The 22,781-nt window shown below is 46.7% G+C and overlaps 1 protein-coding gene and 1 long non-coding RNA gene across 2 annotated transcripts in view; one reads left to right on the forward strand and one right to left on the reverse strand.

The window, feature by feature from the left end:
• Nucleotides 1-22,781, reverse strand: part of ADAMTS18 (ADAM metallopeptidase with thrombospondin type 1 motif 18) — a 185,827-nt gene that overhangs the window by 150,416 nt on the left and 12,630 nt on the right. The window contains exons 3-4 of the mRNA XM_036832341.1: nt 4,424-4,514; nt 1,143-1,459 (exon numbers count right to left, since the gene is read on the reverse strand). Coding sequence (XP_036688236.1) covers nt 1,143-1,459; nt 4,424-4,514 — 408 coding nt within the window. The remainder of the gene's footprint in view (nt 1-1,142; nt 1,460-4,423; nt 4,515-22,781) is intronic.
• LOC118885799 lies at nt 12,577-16,641 on the forward strand. The gene is made up of 2 exons (XR_005017553.1): nt 12,577-13,625; nt 16,380-16,641. It is a non-coding gene; the product is annotated as an uncharacterized LOC118885799 (long non-coding RNA).

The raw sequence follows: 22,781 nt of genomic DNA on the forward strand, positions 1-22,781 counted from the left end.
TGGGCTGCCTAGCTGTGTGTAACCATGTTAGAATATATAGGTCATTAGTAAGCCATATTGTTCATTTAAACAGATCCAGCTTAGCCGGGAATTGTTAAATCTTTGCTTCGCTCTATAGTTTAAAGACCATACCAAAAAATATCATAACTCTGGTTGTGATAAAAGATTTTAGCTACATGTCAAGTCACAATATGAAAACAAAAAAGTTAAAGAATAAAGTTTCAGCTAGTCAAGAACATGGGAGTCTTCATTCACCAGCGCCTAAGCCCCTCCCCCTCTTGCTCGGACATGATGTATCATGTACATTACTAACTACATCCTCAGCTGGGCTTTCTCACATTTTCCTTCTTCTAGCCACGCCAGAGCATGACCATGGTGTGTCTCAACACACACACAAACTCTTCTGTCAGTTACAGACACTTCTCAATTGCAACACGAGATGAAATCAACCCAGATCACCGTTTATTGCCTCACAGATGACTGAATCCTGAGACAAGCATCATTTATACCAATATTCTTGATCTCGAGCCCAACAGTTGAGGATTACACAAGAGGAAATAACGCTTGTCCCAAATGTTTTTTTAAGTGTCCTGCCTTCCTGGATGCCACACTTAATCCCACCAGCCCCTGAACACACCACATCACACTCAAAAAGGACGTCTTACGTGAGTAGGACAACATGAACAGATCAGTTGAAAGAAAACAAGAGGCCTCCCTTCCACAGGGAAGGTTGGGCTTCCCAGGGCAGTGAATGCACTTTTGCATTAAATACAGTTTTCCCTGTTTCAAAGCACTGTAGAGGCACGCAGCTTGTTAGATTTATATAAAGCCTGGTCTCTCAAGACTTTCCAAAGCGAATGGCATCCATCAAATTAATTTCCTTGGGGGATCGTCTCAAACATGGAAAATGAAGAGGCCCAGACCATTAAACATCAAAAGAATGTTCTAAATGGTAATTAAAGTTCTTTTAGATAGATTTTCTTTTTCTGGGAGCAGATTAGATTAATTCAATTGAGAATATTATACGTATCAAAGCTGACAGTGTGAATGTGTGGAGCTGGCTGCAAGAGCACTTAGGATTGCAGACATCTGTTCATTCCAGTCACACAAAACACAGGAAAGAGGGAGTAGGGGGTGCTTACCAAGCCGGCACATGTAGACACAGCGACGGAGGACGAGCTGTCGTTTCTGATAAATCCCTGATAGAAACATCTTGGCACCACGGGATCCCGAGTCTCTGAAGCACCATCTTCCCCAAGTACCTGGACAATAAAGTGACTGCTCAAGATCGCCGAGGGCTTAAGCTCTAAGTGCAGTTCCTGTCCAAATGCTGAAAATCGGTAATGCAGGGAGCTGCTGGCACTCTGCGCCGACCGCTTTCTCCTGCCGTTGTGCAAAATGTCGTGTGAAACATATGACCCGCCCGAGTCCACTTCTACCGGCGTGACAAAGACGTAATCTGCAACGGGAAAGGTTTCGCTGTCAGCACCCAGAGCCCACAGTGCCCGAGGGTCCCTTTCCAACGGGCTGGCGAAGAGCAACGCACAGCTGAAAGATACTCGTTCTATTGCCATGCACCTAGACTACATGTAATTCAGAGCACCTCATGACAAGGAGAATTCTGTGATCTTGACAATAAGCTCTGCCACAGCAATCCCTACAGAGACTAAAAGTCAAGCACCATCTTGTTGAATGTCAAGAATGTTTCTGGAAAATGCCACAACTCTCATGGTCTGCAGACAGAGATGGACTTTTTATATATTAGTCATAGAGTCATCCATACATAAAAATTGATTTGGGGGAGACAGTATTAATAACTATAAAAACCACAAAGCCAAGAAAGGAACACTTTTTTCCAAGGTGATACCTTTGTGTTTAAACTACATTGGGAGCATTGGGGTGGGGGGGGGACAGAGTTTAAATTTCAAATGTAACTCACAGCACTGAGTAACTTGAGATGAAGTCTCAGGTAATTAACAAGTAACTGTAGTTTTATGTTTCCAACATTAATTATATGTGATAATAAGACTCCAGCACTTGTATCGCTCAGCGTTTTACAAACGAGCTTTCCCTGGGACAATTCCATTTAATTGTAAGCATAAAATAGAGTGGATACATAAAAATGCCTCGAAATTGTCAGAACTTCCCACTACAGTCTGTTGCTGAAAATTGCTCAGACATGTTGGTGGGGGCGTGTCAGCTCAGGGGACACCTGGAAAGACGTGTTTAAAAATACCTTCACCGTTGCTCCCTAGAGCAGCGCTAATTACTGCTTGTCCCAGAGAAGAGAAGTTAAACAATTTGCTGCTTGAAAAAAAACGAGGCCAGCAAACTGTTTCCTATCACACGACATTGAAACTGAAAAGTATCATCCCACAAGATGATTTGGAATATGCCCTCTGCGCATTAAAAAACGCTCTGTATTTCCACTTTCTAGGCACAGAATGGGAAACTAATTTGGACCGTGTTTAGAAAGATTCTGAATAACTAAGAGGCATGTTTGAGTCACTTGGGTCCTTGGTTACTGGAGGAAGAAAAGCAAGAGGAATTTCCCTTTTCCCAAAATAGTCAACAACCAAAAAGAAAAAGAAAAGAAAGAAAAAAAAACAAGAAGAGAAAAGAAAGAAAAAAGCTAAGGAATGAACAGAAGCCCTGTAGCTAGCAGGGATCAACGAGTGATATTCTAATTGGTCCTACATTTGAAAAAAAAAATCCCAATATGACAATAATTTTCAACTATGTTCTGTGTATGAACCATCTGTGACTCATATTGCTTGAGAAATTCATTCTTACAATGTTCTTGCTGTCCTCCTCATTTTCTTTTTCACTCCTTTAACTAGAAATACTATCTAACTGACAAGCATATTAAAAAGCAATGGAAAAAAATGTTTTTCTCTTAACCTTAAAAAAATTGAGCAGGATATACATGATTTCTCTTCTCTCAAAAATTGCTACTATGCTGCTTTCCTGGTATGTGGCTTTTGATTAAACACAGCTTTTTCTTAGGGACAAATCACCTTCTCCCTCCCCCATACTAAAACCTAATTGTGAAAACCATCCCTGACATGCGCTCTAGACAGTCTCTATAAGCTGATTCTTACCTCCTTGTCCAAAGCCATCTGAAACTCTGCCTGCTCCTAGCTGGGAAAACACGCAGAAGCCTTATCCAGCCAGTGGTCTGCAGAATCAGCCTGCAAAGCCCCCCACCCAGACACCTGCTACTAGTTTGTTTCCAAGGGGAGAATGAACAAGCAGGCTGATGGTAATATTCAGTCCTTGATGGGAAGAGGGGCAGTCAGAGCCCCTGTAGTGAGTGATCTGATTAATCGGCTCAGGGGCTACCTAAAGATGAGGTCCTTACAGGTGGTAGCTGGAATGGAGGGGACCTCCAGCCATTTGGCCCTGATGAAACAATGAGGGGTTGTTTTAGAGACTGCAGCCAGCTTTTCTGGTTGGACAAAAGGTGAATTTCTCAAGGGCAAATTCCTGGCTCTCCCCTGTCCCCTCACTCACCCACTCCCTGGCGGCACAGCCTTTCTCCATGACTCTGCCATCCCCCCTCTCCCCAGTATGATCCCTGGTCCCCTGAGAGGAGGAGATAACCCTAAAAAATGATAGAACCCCAGCTAGACATCAAGGTCTTGCTATAGAAACCTTGGATCAGGAATCAGCTGTTCTCCAGTAGCTGATGGGAACAATGGAAACAAGGATTTTCCTTCCAGGTGTCAGGGAGAAGTTAATAAATGACAGAAGTAAAGAGCGTTCTGGAAGTTTGAAGCTAGGGAACTTCAAAGGAGATAAAGCAAACCCCCCCACCCCCACCCCCACCCCCGCCAGAGGCTACCTGCTTTCCTCTCTCTAAAAGTGATCTTTGGGAATCAATGATACGAGGGAAGAGAAAAGGGAGAAAGAAGGAAGGAAAGGGAGAAAGGGGACAGGATTGAAGTGGGGGGAGGGAAGATGGGGGAGAGGAAAGATGGGGGAGAGGAAAGATGGGGGAGAGGAAAGATGGGGGAGAGGAAAGATGGGGGAAGAAGGGGGCATGTCCTTTCCCGGAAGAGGAAGGAGATGAGGAAGGTGCCCTTTGATATCAGCTACCTGGTCAATGTCCACTCACTTTCTAATTTCTCACCGCAGCACGGATTTTTTTTTTTTTTTTAAACCAGCCGTCTGTGAACGAGGGAAAGTATTGTTTTCTCATTTATGTGACTTGCAGCTTGAGGCACTGATTCTTCCGATAAGTTCGGAGTCCGGGCCACATCCCCCTCTCCAAACAGGAACCGCTTCCAGGACGCGCGCACACCTGCCACGTGGGGGGAGGGGTGACCTCTTCTGCCCTTTCTCTCTTTGGGGGGAAGGAAGGGACAAAGTGCCTGGAGAGGCCCTGCTGCGGGGGGGGGGGGCGGGGGGGGCGAATACGAACCGTGGTTTAATCCGCTGCCGCCGCCGCCTCGGCTGTCACTGGCTAAGGCTGCGGCGACCGACGCACAGCAAAGGCAGCAGAGCTGGAGCGCCTGCAAGAGAAAAGGTGACACCGTGCGTGAGGGGCGCGGCGGGGCTGGGGTCCCCGGCCACCCGCCATCGGCGCCTCCCCGCCGGGCACCTGCCTTGGCCACGCGCCCCCGTCCCGCCGGCCCCCACGGCGGGCCCGAGCGGGCGGCGGGGAGGGCGCACGCGAGCAGGAGGGCGCACTCCATGGTCAGGTGCGGGCGCGGCGGCTGCAGGCGGCGCACATTCTCCCCGCCGCCCCGGAGCGCGGCGCTCCAGGTGCGGCGCCAGGTGGGAGCCGCCGCCGCTCACATCGCGGGCCGGGCGCGCCGGGCCTCCCCGGCTCCGGCCGCCCGCGCGCCCTCCCTCCCGCCGGCGCCGGTCTGCACAGCGCCGCCTGCGGCTCCCGGAGGCGGGACGGGGGAGCCCCGGGCCAGGGCTGGCGCGCGCCTCCGAGCGCAGACGGCCGGGGGACTCTGTTCGCGCCCGCCCTCCCGTCCGTGCGTCTGTCTGTGTCGGGGTGAGCGTCTGAGGCTCCCGGGGCCAGCAGAGCCAGCTGGCTCCCCCAGCGCGCCGGAGCCGAGCGCCCGCCTCTCCACCGCACGGTGATTGGCGACCAGCGGCTCCCGGGCCCGTCCGAGCCCCCGGGCTGGTGCAAGGGCGTGGGATTCCCCGCTCCCGCTCCGAGGGAGGGGGCGCACGGGGAGGGGAGGCTGGGGGAGAGGAAGGGGGAGGGAGGGAGCGACCGCCGAGGGAGGGAGTAGAGCGCCCTGGGCCAGGCTGGGAAAACATCACTGAAGCGCACGGAGCGATGAGCCGAGCAGGATGGCAGCTCAGGTGAGCGGCGCGACTCCTCTCGCTGCCGGTGCAGACTTCTGTTTTACGAGTCTCCTGGCGAGGCAGCCCAGATATTTAGCGTTCTCAGTACCTCCAAAGGGCCAGCTGCCCTCCTCTGCTTTATCTCGCTCACCTCGGACCCTCTCCTTGCAAAGGTGGGCTTTATTAACCCCTTGATAAGGTGGAGGAAACTGGGCTTGGCTGGGCTCAAGAGTACCTCGCTACCCAAAGAGTAATCCCGGTAACTCGCAAATCTCAGGCGGCCTGGAGGGCTGGAAGCAAGAGCCTTGTCGCCGGCTGAAGCGTGTGAAAACCCAGGCTGGCCGGCGGTGGCCTCACCTCTTCAAGTGACCGCGTTTCCAACTCAAGATTGAATCCTGGCCCCAGACCCCGCAACCCGCAGAAATGAGCCGTAACATACACCGCTGCCACCACCATGAATGCGCACCCCCTCTGCTGTGTGCCTGCTCATTTACACACATTTATTTGATCTTTTGATCCCCACTGTTTGCAGTGATGAACAAAATATATTCTCCTCACGGGCTAACGGAAAAGACCCTCAAGGGATAACTCGACAATACCAGAACCAAAATGATCACAAATACTATACAGGAAAAGAATGGGGTCCTAAATTAGAATAACAGCAGAATCTAATTTAATTGGAGGGGGTCTAAGAGTGGGTGTGCAACTGTAAGATGTCTGTTAGGAGCTGACATTTCAAAGAGGACCAAAGAGAGTGGGTCAGTTTTATAAAGAAAGAAAGGAGTGAGGTCTTGCATGTCAGGAGACAGAGCACAGTGTGAGTGAAGGTCTTGAAGTAGGAAACGTACCTGCCATGATGGAAGGCCTACAGGCCAGAGGGAGAGACAGAAATAGCAGATGGCCAGGTCAACAGGACCTTGTAGGCTGTGGGTGAAGCATGTAAGAAACTTAGATTTAAGGGGTGTGAGTGTGTGTGTGTGCGTGTGTGTGTTCAGAGTCTGTTTCACTGGATGCATCAGTGAAGATCTAAAGCTGGGGCTAGAAAAGCAGAGAAGGTGGTACAGCTTCTGTTTGTAAAGGCCTCACAGTGAGAAAACCCAGGTTAAACAAATCACGTGGGTTTCACGATGTAATCTGTTTAAGCTCTTGTGGCCTCCATTTTATAATCTGTAAAACAGGAGTAAACACAATATAGCAAAAGGATATCCCAAGGATTAAGTGAATGTTCTTCTGAGCCCTTTATAAGTGGGCTTTAAAAATAAGAACAGATGATATCCGGAATTTCTTTTACTTATCCACCTTATGTCACACTTGAATGTGCATCAAAATCACCCATGATGCTGGCTTAAAATACAGATGCCTGGGCCACCAGCCACGGACATTCTGATTCAGTAGATTTGGTGCTGGGCCCAAATATGCATTTGTAGCAAGCAGCTGCGGGTGATTCTGACACAGGTAACTTCAGTGCTTTATGCTTCTAAAGGAAGCTGGAGGGGTACATGGTGTGCCCACACTTGGCCCAATGAAACCATGTCCCTGATCTGCATCTCTCCAGTGAGACATCTTTGCATGAAGTCATCCACACCCCTTTGGTCGTGCTCTTTTGCGACCAGGAGTAGAGGTTCCTCACCATGGTCAGGGCTTGAGTCTCAGAGAACACTTCTTACCTGTGCTTCTCACCCTCTGCACCATTGACCTTGGGGGCTGGATAATTCTCTGTGGTGGGAGCTGTCCTGTGCATTGTAGGATGTTGAGCAGTGTCCCTGGTCTCTACCCACTACATGCCAGTAGCACCCTCACAATTGTGATAAAATGTTGTGATGTTACTAGATGTCCCTGGGAAACAAAATCACCCCTAGTGAGAACCTGGATGAATAGTGGGGACTCCAGTCCTACTATGTGGCATTTTTCTCCATTGATCTGGAGCCTCATAGCTTCTCATTCAATTGGACAAGTATTTGTTGAGTGCCCACCGCTGAGGGACTGGAGGCCTCCTCTTGAACTTCATCTAAGTGTCCCATCCCCCACTGATTTTACAGCTCTTCTCCCATACCCTCGGAAACGTTTGCACCCAGGAGATCCCGGCCCTCCATGGTTTGGTACAGAAATCAAGACCCCCGTCTCATATACTCCTATGTGAGCAAAACTTCCCATTCCATTCACTTGCAGATGACTGGGTCCAATTTATTCTGTAGGGCTGATACACAAACACTGCAAGCCCCACCTTCTGGGATGATTTTCCACGAACTAGCCCTGCAATATGTATAAATTGCCTCTAGATGGTGACAGAGAGTCGGGAGCACATGGTCCTTTCAGTTGTGAATTGCAAAGGAGCACCAGCCTCTAAATTACTTGGAAATCTAAATGTGAGCTGATTTTAAAAACTATAAATCTAAGACACTGTAAAGAATATCTAAAGTTCATAGTAATCTGTCTTAGTCCATTTGAGATGCTATAACAGAATACCACAGCCTAGGTGGATTAGAAACAACAAAAATATATTTCTTACAGTTCTGGAGGCTGAGAAGTTCAAGATCAAGGCACCAGCAGATTCGCTTGATGTCTGGTGAGATCCTGCTTCTTGGTTCATATATGGCCTTTTTGCTGTGTCCTCACAAGGTGGCAGGGGCAAGGAATCTCTCCTATAAGGGCACTAATCCCTTTCGTGAGGCCTCGGCCCTCATGACCCAATCATCTCCCGAAGCCCTCCCTTTTAAATGCCATCACATTGCAGATTAGGTTTCAATATATGAGTTTGGGAGAGGGACACAAACACTGCATGAACAAATGGGGAAAAGAAAAAAATAATCCCTGTCATGGTGTATTCTGTCATACTTAGCCCAGAGCCTGGCACAGAGAAGACATTCAGTAACTATTTGTAGGAAGGAAGGAAAGAGAGAGAGAGAAAGAGAGGAAGGAAGGGAGGAAGGAAGGGAGACAGGGAGGGAATGGTGGGGAAATGGAGAGATCACAGAGTTTCACTCTTTTCCATCCTTTAAAATCAGTGGTACAGTTCTAGGTATTGGTTTCTCATCTTTTTACACTGACATAAGTTTAACCTCTTTTTCAAGATAATATGCTTTAAGTCACGTACCCCCTCCTGGTCAGAGCAAGAAATAAATAGTGATCCCTGTTATTGATTCACTTTTTCCTTGATCTGTGCTCCATGAGGATGCAAGGGTCTCTTCCACAGAAAGAAAGAAACATTTAGCCCCTCTCCCATCACAGCTGACTTTCACAGAGGGATGGTGGCCCTCCTCTGGCATTTTAAAGCTGCACTGAATGGTCCGTCAGGTTCTATTTAACAGGTTCCTGACGGTTTCCTGTAGAAGACATTTTCACGTCCAAAGAGAAAGATGTCCAAAGCTAAGTATCCGAACCTAGAACAGGGTAACCTAGAAACAGTAAACAGGACTTATTTCAACACAGTAGCCAAAAAGAAAAATAAAGAGACGGAAATGGATTTCCATCCTTGAGCCCTGAGAGGCAAGGGCTGCCTTCTGGCCAATGTCTCAGAAAACAAGGTGCAGTTACAACAGCGTCCTCAAAAACAGTGGGGAGGGGGAAAGGGAGGAAGACAGAGCAGCATCTTCTTTAGAGATAACCATCCAGAAAGATAAAGTGCTTCCTTCACCATGCAAAATAAAGGGTGAAATTCAAGCAAATGACATGCATAGACTGGTTTTCCTTAGTGACAGGAGATCATCCGCAAACACAATTTAGGAACTACCAACTGTTCTCTCAGCTCAAATTATATTTAGTCTTTCATGCCACTTTCCTGGGACACTGGCATCAATTTCTTCTCTTTGCAACCTGCGCTTGTCTGACTGTCTCTATGTTGAGACCTCTATTCATCTCAGCTTCCCTTGCTCTGTCTACATGTGCTGCTTCCCGGCTCTATTTTCAGTCTTTTCCCAAGCCCTACAATTAAAAGTAGCTCGTCTGTTCCAGACTGGAGAGGCAGCATTACAACTAGCCTCCCTATTCCCACAGACGAACTCAAGGCCAAGTTCTGCACTCCCTGTGCAGCAAAGAATGGAGCATATACTTTGCCAAAGCTCTGGAAAATCTCAGGCTGCCCGAGAAAGGGAAATGACTCTTGTCTACATGAAGTATTCTCTCCTTCTCAACCACCAGATCTCATCACGCGCAGGCTTAGACATCTGCCCTGATGACTCCCAAACTCACATCTTTAACACCAGCCCATCTGCCCGAAGCCCGGGAAAGCCAAGATTGGGAACAACTACTGCTAATCAAAATCACCTGGGCAGTTGTTAGAACTGACATTTCTGGGCATCCCTATGAATATTCCAATTAAGTGGGTCTGGGATGAGGCCCAGACATCTGTCTTTGAACCAACACCTGGGTGTTTCTGATGTAACTAAATATATTACAAACCCATAATTGTGGCCCACTGTACTTACACCTCCATATGAATGCCAGCACTGCTTCCTAGCCAATAGGGTTTAAAGCTTCTGAGATGCCTTTGACTCTTTTTTTATTCATGGAGAAAGCAAAGTATAATAGAAAGAATAAAGGACGGGCTTGGGATTGGCTCCTTGATACAGTTATGAGCAGGAAGAATTTGTTATTTGATTAGATCTTTGAATTTTTGGAGAGAGTGATTTGCCTTCTAAACATTTCCATCTTCATTCTTCTGGTTTAATCCATGATTTAGACCTGCCCAAACATAATAACACTCTCTTTTGGGCAAAAAATGTTTGGCCAAAGCGGGGTCGTCGGGGGGGGGGGGGGGGCGTGGTGGTGGTCTGGACTCAAGTGTGACTTGTTAGAACCATTTACTGGTGCTGATCTACACAATTTGGGAGAATAAACCTATGTTTCAGCTGAGGTTGTCACGATATGTGATTAAAGCCTGGATATTTCAGCAGCCATCCTCTCGAGCTGCAAAAATGAAATCCATCGAGGAGGAAGGAAAGAGGAAAATATGCACGCTCCAGTTTGAGACCATGATTCTTGTACCTGCTCCTTTAATCCTTGAAATCACTGCCATTTAAGCCAAGAAACCTCTTTCCAATTCCTTTGCCTTTTAAGTTGGTTTGTATTGGGTTTCAAAGTAGGCCTTGTATTTTTGCTATGTGACCTTGAACGCAGTCTTTACGTGTTCATCTGTCACACAGGGTGAACGATCCTTATTTCACATCTTTTTTTTCATGAGGGTTGAATAAAACAGAAAATGATGCAGAACCCCAAACCACTGGTGCTTGTTAAATGATAGCTCTTCTCCCCTTTTTGGGAACTTCTTTGAACCTTATTCCTGTAGCCACTCTACTTCCTTCGGCTGTGAACTGTTGCTTAGAGACGGATGTCATCTGAATATTCTTTCAACTAAACTCCAGGCTGGATTCTGATATCTTCCACTAGATTTAAGGGCTGCAGCTCCTAGACACAGTGCCTGGGTGTGCATTCAAAAATGGTGCACCCGTAAGTTTGTTTTCGAAGTCTGTGAGCCTGTCTCTGGTTTGTAAATAAGTTCATTTGTATCATCTTTTTAGATTCCACATATAGTATGATATGATATCATATGATATTTATCTTTCTCTGTGTATGTATAACTGAGTCACTTTGCTGTACACCTGAAACTAACACAACATTGTAAATCAACTGTACCCCAATATAAAATAAAAATTAAATGAAAAAAAATGGTGTGCCCTTCTGAGCCAGCATTCGAAGGAAAGTAGCCAAAATTTGGAAGCTGTGCAAATTAGGACAAGAGTGCCCCTCTGGGCTAATGACTCCTTTGCGGGCAGGATTTAGAAGCCTAGGACCTATTGGATTTCATTTCAACTCAAGCCCAGGCAGGACACAGCCATCCACAGTGCCCAGCTTGGGTTGCAATCTTTTCTTAAGCCTTTCCTTATCTTGGCTTGGGGAAGTGAATGGGAGCAGAGATTCATCCCACCCACTGCTGAGTACTGCATTACAATTTCTAAATGACCAATTTCATCACTTCCCCCCATGCACTCAGCATCCTTCCCATGTGTTCCCACTCTCTCGGAGTGCTCTTTCAAAAGGCTGGACCGTGTAGGTGAAGGTAAGTGCATTGGTCATTTACCCTTCACTTCTTCTGCCCTCAGTCTCCTGAAACTGTCCCCACCAAGGCCAGACTCCAAAGGGTAATTTCATAATCATGAGATGAGAAAAGCTATTTTAAAATACAGAGAAATAAAATCAACTATACTTCAAAAAAAATAAATTAAAAAAAACAGAGAGATCAAAATGTGTAGACCCTGCTCCTTTCACTCAGAGAGAACCATTAAAAATGTTTGAGAGAGAGAGAAACTGAGCCCTTGGCAGTGTATCGTCTTTAAATTGTTGTAGCATTTGAAATTCACGGTCACTGCTTCCTTTTCAAACACCTCTCACCTGCTCAGATTCCAGGTCATTACCTTGTCCTGTTTTTTCCTTTCTTGTTTAATTTTTACTTATCAAAAACCTTCCCGCCCTTTTTATGTCCCTTAAAGGTTGGCACCCACAGACTTCCATTCCCTCCCCTTGTCTTTTCTCATAAGATCACCTCTTCCGTTCCTGGACATTCACATCCCATCTGATGTGCCGGTGTCTCCCAGATCTCTTTTTCCAGCTCAAATCTCTGTTCCAAGCTCTAGACACGTATTTCTAGCCACTTACAGGGCAATTTGGCTGGCTGCATCAGAGGCACCTAAACTCAACAAGGCACCAAGCGTGAACCATCAGCGACTATCCGTCTGCTGCCATCTGCCCAGAGCCCCAAGCTGGGAAGTTTGGGCGTCTCCCCTGAATTTGGGAGGCAAAGCCGGGAGGGGGAGATTTATTTTTTTCCACTGATCAACTTCTTTTATTTTTTTTTTATTATTTTTTATACAGTTTTAAAGGTTACACTCCATTTACAGTTATTACAAAATACTGGCTATATCCCCGTGTTGTACAATACATCCTTGCAGCCCGTCTTACACCCAATAGTTTATACACCCCACTCCCCGACCCTACAGTGCCCCAGCCCCGCTGGAAGTCACTAGTTTGTTCTCTGTATCTGTGAGTGTGGTTTTTGTGTGTGTTTTAGCTTTTTTCTTTGAATTTTTGAATTTTATTTATTTTTTATACAGCAGGTTCATATTAGTTACCTATTTTATACATATTAGTGTATATATGTCAATCCCAATCCCCCAATTCATCCCACCCCGCCCCACTGCTTTCCCCCCGTGGTTTGGTTTTGTTGTTGTTATATTCACTAGCTGGTTGTATTTTTCGGATGGGGAGGGGGAGATATTGGTCATCAAACCTCAGGATGCCTCAGGATCAGTCCCTCATCCTCACCGTGACTGCCTTAATTCAGGCCCTCAGCGCCTGTCACCCCTGAGGTTGAAGACAAGGGGCATCTCATCTAGGGCAGACTCCCCTGATCACCGTGGCTGGGTTGGGCTGAGTTTGGCTGGGTTAAGTCCACCTCCCTGTGTTCCTACAACCTACCATTCCCTCAGCCTCTGATAGGTCAGTGAGACAAGCACAGTGGAGGCCAGACCCCACCCCAACTGTCACGGCCTGCGTGGAGCAGAGACGATGCCATCGACATCTTTGTTTCCAGTACCAGGAACAGGGCTCACTCGCGGTGATACTATGTTGAACGGAAACCTCATTGCCCGGAAGGAAAACAATCCAGACTGCTGAGACAGCCCTCCTTGGCCAGTCCCAGCCAGGGAACCTCATTACTCCCACCTCCTGTGAGGAATAGAATCCACCACCCAACTGGCTCCACACCTGCCTGTGAACCAGCTCCAGCTGTTTTTATTGGTTTTCGCTCCCTCCCTTATTCCCCAGCTTGGCCTCATTTTGTATCCTGTCCCTCGCCCTCCAGTACCCAGTGGTCTTTCTTTTTTCCCCTTCCCTTCCTAACCAAACCGTTCATTCTCGTTGCTGTTCAAGTAAACCTAAGGGCCTTGAGGCTCACCCTGATCATTTTAGCCATAGGACTCCCTCCCCAACTCTGCAGATGGCCTCAACCTAGGTGCACACTGGCCAAATCCCAACCCCAGAGATCCTGAATTAGGGGGTCTGAATGCCCATCAGGAGTATTTTTAAAGCCCCCTGGCTCCAGGTGAATGTAAAATGCAGCTAGTCAAGACCCAACCGTTGTCTGTTTCCTCCGTATTCAGAGTACAGTCCCCAGACCAGCAGGCTTCCCATCACCTGCAGCACCTCAGTTCCAGCCTCGGACCTGAATCACGTCCTGCACTAATCAAGAACCTGCATGAGACCAAGGTCCCCAGGTGGTGGTACACACATGAACGTTTCAGAAGGGCTGCTGTAGAGTCAAACAGGTAGGATGGTGACACCACTGGGTAAACCTGGATAATCTCGTGCCCTCTATAAGCCTCAGTCTCCCCATCTACAAGATGGCGATAAAAACAGTACTGTCTCCCAGGGACGGAGGGAGGAGCAATAGAGATCATCATGATCATCAGGTGAGGGGCTAGATGAAGCACTTGATAAGCGGCAGTCTCATTAGCATTCATTCTCTCGCTCTCCCTGTCTCTCTCCATCCCTCTCCCTGCTATGGTTGGGGGTGGGCAAAGCAGGTCCACGCTTTATTTCTACGATGCCAACTGTGTTATCCTGGGAAGCACAGCCAATAGGAGGCTGGCAGATGCCACAGTCACATCCAAATTAAACATTTCCAATTTTAAGCACAAAAGAAGTTCTGTTTCCCTTGATTAACCCGCATCACCTGAACCACCACCCTGATCTGGGCTGCTAGACACCCCGTCTACCCAACCACGCAATCACCTGCCCACCAGGAGTGCTGTACGGGGCCTGCACTCCGTTACGCAGGCAGTCTGTTTCCAGAAGCTGCATAGTGACTTGGCCCCCACCATGCCTGAGGCTGGCGTTTCCACAAGGCTACCAGGCACCATTTCAGGAGGCTGATCACTTAAAACCAAGGATTGGAACTCAACTGGCTTCTGCAAGGAATTGATAGAAGGAATCCAAGGTGCCAGAGGGATCATTGTAAAAGGGATGGGAGGGGGGTGATTTCAAATTTTTACAGCAGTCTGGGATCTATTTAGAGAGGTTCCAAACATCAGGGGTTGTGTCCAGACTGCAACCCAATATTTTCTATTGCTCTCTTTCTGAGAGTTCAAGCATCCCCCGCAATTGGATGGAGTCTCTCTGAAAACCTGACATTGAACTGGGACATAATAGCAGCCTTGGGACATCAGAGCCCTGGTGCCTGCTCTGCAGTACTGGACGTTTTTATGTGCATTACATTAAGAGCTTCCATCTCTCCGGACAAAGGGGGGAAGCGCTTCCATGGTGGGTGGCCCCAATTAAACCCTGTGCCCAGTGAGTTTCCGCCAAGGCTGCCTGGAAGGCAGCCAGGGCTGATTAGAAAGCAGGTACCTCAAATGGCCCAGCGCTGCCATAATGAAAAGCCCTGGAAAACTGCTAAATGACACGGAGGAAAATCATTACAACTAAACACCCCACCCCATGCTCCCTCATGCCTAAAAAAAAAAAAAAAAAAAACCTTCTTCAGAATTGCCTAAATATCGCTTTGCCCAATGAGTTAAGTGTACAGTAAATGAAAGATCTCTCGCAGACATGCAGCTTTGAACACATTGCTCTCATTAGGAAACAGTTCTCTGGTTTAAAAGCACAGAAAGAGAATGCAGACAAAAACAAACACCCCTCCCCACCCCCCACCAAAAAAAAAAAAAAACCAGATAAATTGCCCCGTACACCATAGAGCTGACAAGTAGACTCAGCATGGAAGGTCTGCAGATCTGGCTTAAGTTAAAAACAGTAATAAGTATTTGTTTTTTAATGATGACAAAACCGATACAAGCTCTTTTTGAAAACCTCAGAAAAATAAAGTATGATGAGAGAATAAGCGTAATTCATCACCCACCCCTCAAAGATGACCACAGATATCATGGTACCTTCCTTCTGGAAGCACTGTTTTACATAGTTGAGAATTGCATTCAATATACTTTTGTGAATGGCTTTGTTTCACTAGTATTATATATGGAATATGTTGCAGGTATTAAAATTCCCTGCACCACCGTTGTTAACGGTTGGGACATAATCCATCAGAGGAGGGTAACATAACACACTTAGCAAAACTTTGGAAGCTCTCTTGCTGTAGGACAGCTAAGCTGTAACAGTAGCAGTGGCAGGGACGTCGACACCATTGCCCCCAGAATGGGGAAGAGAGGTGGGGACTCATATTCTGTGAGTTACACTGGGCCAAACGTTTTGCCAGGGAATGTTCTGTAGGGTTCCTCATTTAATCCTCCAACAGCACTCCGAGGGGGTTATTCTAATCCCCTTAAACAGAGAAGGAAACTGGGGTTCACTGATAGGTAAGGTCACTGGCCAAGGTTACTGAGCTAGTGAGACAGAGCCAGGATGATGAGGCAAGTGTGTCAGGTTCTCCCTTCATTCTTCCTCCTCATCCATTTGAAGACACACAGCAGCATACTCAAAGGGCATGAGTTTGGAGTCTAAGTGTCATTTCGCATACCATGCAAAAGCTAAGTGCCCAATGAATACATATTTCATAAATACCTTTCATTCTACTTTGAATTTCATGAGTACTCTCACTCACAAACCTAAAACGTTTTGTGGATTGCACCCACAAAACGTTACATTCATGAGGCCATATTTTATTCCCAAGAGCTCCAATTAAAATTTTAATTTTATGTATGAAGGATATCATAGGTTTAGTTAATAATGTAGAACTAGGAAAATTGAAGCACAAAGCAAACATATGTCCCAGAAAGTTCCACTGTGGTAGACAGAGACTCGAGTTTGGTTGAGAAAGAAATAGTAGCGACGACAATGAAAATAATAGAAGTTACTGCCACTAATTAATTGCTTACTTGGTGGTGGGCCAAACACCGTGAATGTAACAGGGAAGAACAAAATCTGACTCCATGTTGGATCTGTTTCTTTTACTTTGACCTTTGCTTTCCATTGCTTTTGTTCTGTCTATAGCTATTGGCATACATAATGGCCTCCCGTGGGGAACCCTGCCCCCTGCCTGAATGTTAAACTAAAGTGCCTTTGTTCAGCCCACAGGGAAACACCCTGACCCCGCCCACCTGTGAATGGCCTCAGAAAAGAAGACATTAACACATCCCCTCCCCTAGGATGGCCAAAACCAGGAGATATTTTGCAAGACTTATGGCCTTTTTACTTCCTCACCTCCTCCCCCTCTCTGTTCTATAAAAGAAACTGGCATCCAGACCCCGATAAGATGGTACTCTAGGACATTAGTCTGCCATCGTCTCAGATGCCCAGCTTTCCGAATAAAGTCTCTATTCCTTGCCTCAACACCTTGTCTCCCAATTTATTGGCCTGTCGTGCAGCGAGCAGAGCAAGCTTAGACTCGGTAACATGAACATTTCAAGAGCAGAGGCATTAAAGTACTCTGCAGCATGGTTGCCTAATCTGGAAAATGAAAGTAAGAATGTCAAATGCACAAAAAAGTAATTCCTCGCTGACATAATTTGGGTAAGTGTCAGGGGTAGAATCTGAAAGTGGGTCTACTGTTTTTCAGATGCCAGATTCATCTCAGCATCCTAATTTACTGGGTAGCATGAAGCCTTGGGCCAGTGGGTACAACACGCCCCTGCTCCCCCCCCCCATCACGCCAGCAGGAATTTCAGGTTTCCAGGGAGTCTCAACAGAGGAAGATACTCTACTCCTGGGATCCAGCAGCAGATGTCTGTGGAGCCATCCCTGAAGACTTGGCCAGACAAGACCTTAGCTGGGAATGGACAGCATTTGGAATTCATCCTGAACTTTCAGAGTTACACTGCAAAACACCTTCATAATTCACCCGGATTATCCCTGGGTGCCAGAATACTCACCTGGCAAGCCACGGGCCTGGCGCAAGATGGCATTTCTATGCTCAAATGATCAGGGAAAGGCACTAAGAGAAGCAAAAATCAGGGGCCTGCTGGAGGGAGGAGGAAATTGAGGGCAAAAACATGGAGAACAAAAGCCAAAGACAGTAACTATCAAATGAATGCAATGTAATGGAAAGACAAGTGAACCACTTAAAAGGTGCAAAGAGAGGAAATAGTGTGTGAAAAGGTAGCACCCGACATTAAAATTGGTAGGTGTTAGATTTTTACAGCTATTTAACTTTGACCCTTATAACAGCCCTGTGAGATTGCTAATATATATAGCAACTGATAAACTCTAAGCTAGCACGTAGATTACAGTCTTTGTGAACCTTTTTAATTCCATCTTTATGTTAAGCCACATGATGACTAGATGTACCCTATCCCTTAAAATGTGACCACAAGTGGTGTGATCCCTGACTCCCTTGTATTGGGTTGGCCAAAAAGTTCGTTCGGATTTTTCTGTACGATGTTACGGGAAACCCCAAACGAACTTTTTGGCCAACCCAATACTATTGGAAGTCTAGTGGCTTTGCTAGAATTGGAATGACTTCTAGACTCTGCCTCTCGTGTTTCCCCTGGCTCTCCCCAAACTCACTACATCCCCGGCTCTCACCTACTCCACCGTTCTCTCCTCTTCTCTGTCCTGCATCAACCCAGACACGGAACACAGCACCTCTTTTTTGCCCAAAACCACTCAAGAAAGGCATTTGTGTGTGCAGCAGTTTCCACTAAAGTTTGGGGACCCAAATGCTTTTTATTTTTGATTGTGGAAAAATACCATCTTGGTCAGGGTTCTCCAGAGAAACAGAAGCAATAGGACACATGTAGATACATAGGAGAGTTATTATGAGGGATTGGGTTTGGCTCACCCAATTATGGAGGCTGAGAAGCCCCACTGTTACCAAGCCTGTTGCCCGAGAATCATACCCCTGCCCCTCCCTCAAATGGAAAGTAATTGCTCTTATCTAAGTTTCAGGATGAAGCTGCAAAGAGAAAAAACATAAGAACTGGTTAGAACCAGCTAGGCCCAAGATGGCAGAAGATTTGACTTCCAGTCGACCTTGAGCCTCATTACATGCTCATTGTAATACATTAGCATATGCTAAATAACACACCCACAGACGCCATGACAGTTGATGTTGACGATTGCCATGACAACAACAGAAAAGCCCATGTAAGGACTGAAAAGGAGAACTGCTTCAGTTCTGGGTCCAAACCATACCCAGGTTCTCAGACAACTCATGAATATTCCTCCTACTCTTTCCATTGCCCCCCTTTTACTTCGACCCTCTAATATATTTGGTGTCTCCCCCCGAACTGGGCTGAGAAGTTGATTTGCGAACTAAGTTCCTGCTTCTCCCTTTTTGGCTGTTGAATAAAGATTGTGCTGTCCCAGTCTCAGCATCGGTTTCTTTACTGGCTGTGCGAATCCAAGCGGAAAATGAACCTCCCTGGCCAAGACAAGGGGTCTTGGCCTGGGATAGGACCCTGGCATGTGTCCAGTCGACCAGTTCATAACCCCACGATCTGACATCTGCAAGCTGGAGGCCCAGGAAAGCCGGTGCCACAATTCCAGTGCAAGCCTGAAGGCCTGAGAACCAGGCAGGGGCCAGTGGTCTAAGTCCCGGTCCAAAGGCCTGAGAAAACCAGAAGTGCTGATGTCCAAGCTCAAGGGAAAGTGTATGTCCCAGCTCAAGCCCAGTCAAATGCTAATCTCTTCCAGAAACACCCTCACAGACACACCCAGAAATAATGTTTTATGGGTTATCTGGGCATCCTTAGCCCAGTCAAGTTGACACATAGGGCTCCCCTGGTGGTGCAGTGGTTAAGAATCTGCCTGCCAGTGCAGGGGACACGGGTTCAAGCCCTGGTCCGGGAAGATCCCACATGCCGTGGAGCAACTAAGCCCGTGCGCCACAACTACTGAGCCTGCGCTCTAGAGCCCACGAGCCACAACTACTGAAGCCCTCGTGCCTAGCGCCCGTGCTCTGCAACAAGAGAAGCCACCGCAACGAGAAGCCTGCGCACCACAACGAAGAGTAGCCCCCGCTGGCCGCAAACAGAGAAAAGCCCGCGCGCAGCAGCAAAGACCCAACGCAGCCTAAAATAAATTAAAAAAAAAAAAAAAGTTGACACAGAAAATTAAGCATCACAAGTCCACACAACATGCAATTTACCATTTTAACCACTTGGAAGTGTGTGATTCAGTGGCATTCAGTGCATCCACAATGTTGTACAACCCTCACCACCATCAGAGGGGTTTACATCACAGAGGTCTAAGCTGATTTAAAGTGATACCAGATATTCTTTTCTTACAAGTCACCTGGCCACCCACCAGGTTGTGTGCGATCTCGCTAAACCCAAAGACTTCTCTCTCTCTGCCTTTCCTTCTCCCCTACCTTTTGTGCAGGACAATTTAGCTTCCGCCCCAGTCCAGGCCTATCTTAACATATCAAATAACTCATTAATGGACTCTTGCAAATTAGAAGGTCATTCATGCCTTGCTTTACTCTTCAGTAGAACAGAGTAACAAAAGCACTGATGTTTCAGATCTCCTTTCTGCTTACCTAGTCTCCACAAAAGAAGAAACGCTGGAAAGAGATTGATTTCCTCATGGTTCTGAAGACTGCTGTTTCCCTCAGAAGCAAGAAATAGGAATCATCATTTTAGGCTTAAGATAAAAAATTATTGTTGTTTTAAACTTTTTTTTAAGTCTTTTTATTGAATTTGTTACAATGTTGTTTCTGTTTTATGTTTCTGTTTTTTGGCCGTGAGGCATGTGGGATCTAGCTCCCCGACCAGGGATCGAACACGCACCCCCTGCATTGGAAGGTGAAGTCTTAACCACTGGACCACCAGGGAAGTCCCTGTTGTTAACTTTTAAAATATAAAAGCTAGAATACATTCGCTCAACCATGGAGCTAGGAGTGAAACCAAGCCAGATCTTCTCATCATTAGTTCCAACTGACCGAATGGGTCCATGTATAAAGGCTGATCCAATAGACCATAATTGGCCTGAGCCTGAGCTCAGATTTCTCAGTGGGAAGCCTTTCAAACTATCCCCAACCCCTCCAAATGGGTTGATGACCCTTCTCTCTGATCTTTAAACACTCAGTATTGTTACCGAACCAAACTTGGGGATACTCGCCTGCACGCAGTAAGGCCAATCTTACTGACACCAGGTTGTGGTGAAGGAAAGTGCAGTGTTTATTGCAGGGCACCAAGCAAGGAGAACAGGTGGCTCGTGATCTAAAACCCTGAACTCTGATGGGTTTCAGCAAAAGTATTTTTAAAGGCCAGGTGAGGGAGAGGCATCCCAGGGTATGCGATCAGCTCGTGCGCAATTCTCTGACTAGTTGATGGTGAGGTAACAGGGTGGCATCACAGGGGTTAATGTTATCAAAACTTAGGTGCCAGTAGGTCTGGGGGCTACGTGCTCATGATCATCAGGTAGCTAAATCTTCCATTTGGTGGTGGTTTTAGCATCTGTAAAACAACTCAGGGAATGTGCATCAGATACTATTATCTAGGTACTTCAGAGAGGAGTTACAGCAGAGGATATGGGGGCGAGGTCTCTCCCAGGAAGGCCCCATAGGGTCCTGCTCGGTTACAGTATTTTGCTCTGTCACGGCATAGTAAATTAAATCAAAAACTAAAATAAGGTGGGAGGGCTTCCCTATTGGACTTTGAGCCTCTGAGATCTAGGGGCTATGTCAATTCTATCTTAAATGGTGGTTTTCAACCGGGGTCATTCCCTATACCCAGGGGGCATTTGGCAATGTCTGGAGACTTTTGGGGTTGTCATAACTGGGTTAGGGGTTGCTACCAGCGTTTATTGTGCAGAGGCCAAGATGTTGCTAAACATGCTACAGTGCACAGAACACAACCCCCACAATGAAGAGTTATCCTGTCCAAAAGGTCAACAGTGCCAAAGTTGAGAAACCTTGATCTTAAAGGTTATTCATTTAGCAAATATTTATTAAGTACTGTCTATGTATCATACCTTGTGCTAAGGGTTGGAAAACTTGCTCCTGTTTCCTCACCATAACTATTTTTGTGATAACAATAGTCAACCCTACTGAGCATTAAAGGGAGTAGGGTCCTATGTTAACTCTTCACATATCTAATATTATCTTCTATAATCTTCACAATAACTCTGTAATGTCATTATCTCAAATGATAGAGTAGAAGCTCAGAGAGGTTAAGTAACTTTCCCGAGGCAACACAGGATCTGGCTCAGGTTTCCTGATTCCTAACGATCACACACAATTGCCTACCAGGTAAAAAGCAATTGGGAATCATAGTGTATACCTCCTAGGGCTGTTATAAAGATTATTTATATGATCTCATTTTTTGTGTTTAATGACTCCATGAATATAATAGGCTTTCAGGCTAGAGTCTTGAAAATGACTTTTGCTATGGTGGGTGGTTTGAGAGGTGCTAGACTGTCACTTGAGGTAAGAGAGAAGACAGGAAGTCTAAAAAGTGGCCATGACTGTAGAAAATATTGAATGCCAAATTATTCCCCAGGGATGATGAACCTTTGTTGCAGACCCTTTTTAGGAGAACAAGCATGTGTGTGAGCATATGCGTATGCATGTGTGTGTGTGCGTGTGTGTGTGTTGTGTGTTGGGGAGGGGAGACAGTGGATGGCAGAAAACAGAGAGAGAATCCTGGTAAACAATACTGAGGAGGAGAGCCTGGACCAACTGAAAAAAGAAATATCTGCATTTCTTAGAATCTCACTCCACCCCTTTTCAGTAACTGTTTCTCTTTCCTCTGCGCCCTCTCATTTTACCAGGATCCTCTGAGAAGGAGTAAGTCCGCAAGGATATTAGGGGTCATGTTTGTAAGAAGAAACGGGGAGGGACCAGGATGTCTGAAAAACCCATCAGCCCATGATGTGGGTCTGACCCCAAGAGAAGGACAGAGGGAAGGATGGTTGAGTGGAAGCATCTCAGACTTCTGTGCAATCTAAGGAAGTTTCCAGAAGGCCATGGAAGAGGCCTCAAGCCAAAGCCAGCCAGCAGAGGCGTCTTGTGTTTCCTAGGAATGGGCCTGCTTCGTGTCACTGCTGCACCCACTGGTTAAAAGCAGCCCAAGGAAATGGCCTGGCATGAAGGCAGCAAGGGAATTCGGTGCAGAGCAGCTGGGCTCTTGGTTGGGTCCCTTCCCTGGAGTTGAATGTTTGTGAGATGCATTCTCATGACCACCATGCTAGGTACTTTTAAATGTCTAATAAAACACCCACAAATCTGTCTTCGATTCAACTAGACAGGCATGTCCTCAAACACATGCCCTTTGGGCAAGCGGCGTGTCACCTGCCTGCCCTCGGAATTGAACTCGAGCATCTGTTTGTGGTGCTAGCTTAGAACCAGTGAGCTCACCTGCTTGCAGGACATGTGATACCTGCCCCTCTCCGTGTGCAGGTGATCTCTCACTCCATCCCACCATGCCCCAGAACGGTCTATCATGCCGTTTTGCTTCCCATTAAAACCTGTATCTCTGCTTCGATTGTCTGGCCCTCCTATTTCTTTCCGAAGACACTAGGCCCAGGATAAT

The sequence above is a fragment of the Balaenoptera musculus genome, chromosome 19 (genome assembly GCF_009873245.2).
Source record: "Balaenoptera musculus isolate JJ_BM4_2016_0621 chromosome 19, mBalMus1.pri.v3, whole genome shotgun sequence".
Lineage (NCBI taxonomy): Eukaryota > Metazoa > Chordata > Mammalia > Artiodactyla > Balaenopteridae > Balaenoptera > Balaenoptera musculus.